We start from the raw sequence: 2,375 nt of genomic DNA on the forward strand, positions 1-2,375 counted from the left end.
GGAGAGAAAGAGAAAGAGAGCGAGAGAGAGAAAGAGAAAGAGAGCGAGAGAGAAAAAGAAAGAGCGAGAGAGATAGCAAGAAAGAAAAAGAGAAAGAGAGGGAGAGGAAGAGAAAGAGAAAGAGAGCGAGTGAGAGGGAGACAGAGAAAGAGAGCAAGAGAGAGAGAGAAAGAGAAAGAGAAATAGAGCAAGAGAGAGAGAGAAAGAGAGCAAGAGAGAGAGAGAAAGAGAGCAAGAGAGAGAGAGAAAGAGAGCAAGAGAGAGAAAGAGAGCAAGAGAGAGAAAGAGAGCAAGAGAGAGAAAGAGAGCAAGAGAGAGAAAGAGAGCAAGAGAGAGAGAGAGAGAGAGAGAGAGAGAGAGAGAGAGAGAGAGAGAGAGAGAGAGAGAGAGAGAGAGAGAGAGAGAGACGGGTCAGCTGTTAACAAAACAATCTCTTGAAGATTGATCTAGTGTGCGGTGCTACAAATTATTCAGTACATGTCATTTGGATCAACAAACACTTCTTCAAAACCTGGATACAGTTCGCTAGTATTAAGATTGTGTTTCGTTTGAGGCATTGAGAGAGGCATAATCAATTTGATATTATTTAAACACACTCTTCAAGTACCCTGTGTAGAATCATATTATAAAAACAATATGGAAAACCCTACACAAAATAAAGTAAGTGAATTTTTCTTCCAAAAAAAAAAAGATACTCATATCAATTTATGTATTTTTCAGGACAATAATAACGAACGTATTGTAGCATTTGTCAAAGAACACAAAGTGCTCTACGATAAAAGTATGAGAGCATATAAAAATAACAACATAAGAAATAAGTTGTGGGATCAACTTGCATCTACACTCAATATGGATGGTAAGTTATTGCACTTCGGCACACCCCTCTGAGACCTCAAATGCAACTTTATGATCATTTCCAAATAGCTGCATAGAAAATTCTTGAGTAAGCACAAGAGTTACGGCAAAATAATGCTTCTATCTTTTGGTCTTGGTCCTTTGTGTAGTATTGTCTTCACGGAAATCTGAATCTACCCAGTGCATAGACTGAGTAGCTCTGCATTTCTTCTTTTTTTTTTGTCCGATGGATTTCCTATCCAGTGTTAGATTAAAAGCATGCTCACCCATTTTTAAGAAAGCACGATTCTTTTTTCACACTGGATACAATTTCCACGTGACAAACGATCGACAAGAAAAACTACTCAGTCACTGGGTAGATTCAGATATCCGTGTTTGATGTATATATATTGCATGCTGCATTTCCGCGTAATTATTCGCGATTCTGTTTTATATGCAAAATTTATAAGAATACAAATAGATTCCTTTGACAGTACATTTATTTGTGACTTATTAAAATATTACTGTTTTGATTTCAGTAAAATCAATAACTACGCGATGGAGATCCTTGAGGGATCGTTACGTGAAAGAGATGAAAATAGCGGACCTACATCATAGATCAGGAGCAGAAGCCATTGACGAGGATGTAGAACAGTGGGAACTTATGGAACATATGTCTTTTCTAAAAGATCATGTTTGCCCTAGGAAGTAAGTTCTCTTATTTTGTTCATATGGTGACACTGACATGTAAAAGAAAGATGTGTGTGCGTGTGTGTGTATGTGTGTGTTTGTGTGCATTGGAGATTTTGTAACAACAACTTCTTTACATTCCAGAACAACGTCTAATTATGTTGATACTAATGCCGCAAGCTCAAGTCAGCATACTGATTTTCATGAAATGGTCGAAGAACATTTGGAGGAACAACAACAGACTACAGAAGCTCCTTTGCAAACACCTTCATCTACGAGGAAGCGTAAAGCAGACGAAATTGACCATAAAATGTCTTCATTATTAGACAGATATATTGCGAATGCCGATGGAAAGCACACAGCATTCGGTCAACTTGTAGCACACAAGTTGTCATACTTTTCAACAGAAATTGCAAACAGAGTGGAAGCGCAAATATTAAATGTCATTTACTCTGCTACTGAGGAGTATCGAGCTGAAGTAACGGATAAGGACTGAAATCAGCATTGAATATGTTTTTGTTTTCAAATGGATTAAGTTTCAACGTTTCATAAACTGAATTGACGAAAAACGTTACAAACATTTTAAAATTAAAATTCTTCTTATTCTGTGAGTAGTGACCTGCCCTAATTCCGCGCATCGCCTAATACCGTGGTTTTCATCAAAAATCAGAACCTGGCTATCTTGGACATTGTATTATTAAGTGAAATGTTCAAACATATTATGTTTGAAAATTTCACCAAATAATGTGATGTCCATCATAGCCAGGTTCTGATTTTTTTTATGAAAATCACGGTATTAGGCGATGCGCGGAATTAGGGCAGGTCACGGTATTTGTTTTTTATAGTAACAA

The 2,375-nt window shown here is 37.1% G+C and overlaps 1 protein-coding gene across 2 annotated transcripts; it reads left to right on the plus strand.

Moving 5' to 3' along the window:
* Positions 1 to 457: 457 nt before the first annotated feature.
* LOC134214570 (transcription factor Adf-1-like) lies at positions 458 to 2,061 on the plus strand. 2 transcript variants are annotated; one of them, XM_062693916.1, is made up of 4 exons: positions 458 to 660; positions 721 to 856; positions 1,374 to 1,542; positions 1,669 to 2,061. In XM_062693916.1, the coding sequence occupies exons 1-4, from the start codon at positions 637 to 639 to the stop codon at positions 2,018 to 2,020; spliced, it is 681 nt and encodes a 226-aa protein (XP_062549900.1). In that variant the 5' UTR covers positions 458 to 636; the 3' UTR covers positions 2,021 to 2,061. The 2 variants fall into 2 exon arrangements, with proteins under 2 accessions (XP_062549900.1, XP_062549899.1); XM_062693915.1 differs by having other exon boundaries at positions 458 to 856.
* Positions 2,062 to 2,375: the final 314 nt, after the last annotated feature.

Source organism: Armigeres subalbatus, chromosome 2, assembly GCF_024139115.2.
Source record: "Armigeres subalbatus isolate Guangzhou_Male chromosome 2, GZ_Asu_2, whole genome shotgun sequence".
Classification (NCBI taxonomy): Eukaryota; Metazoa; Arthropoda; class Insecta; order Diptera; family Culicidae; genus Armigeres; species Armigeres subalbatus.

Coding starts and splice junctions, on each gene's coding strand:
- LOC134214570 (XM_062693915.1), top strand. CDS start 637: ATGGAAAACCCTACACAAAATAAAGTAAGTGAATTTTTCTTCCAAAAA. Junction 857..1,373: donor ATCTACACTCAATATGGATG/GTAAGTTATTGC, acceptor TTTTGATTTCAG/TAAAATCAATAACTACGCGA. Junction 1,543..1,668: donor GATCATGTTTGCCCTAGGAA/GTAAGTTCTCTT, acceptor TTTACATTCCAG/AACAACGTCTAATTATGTTG.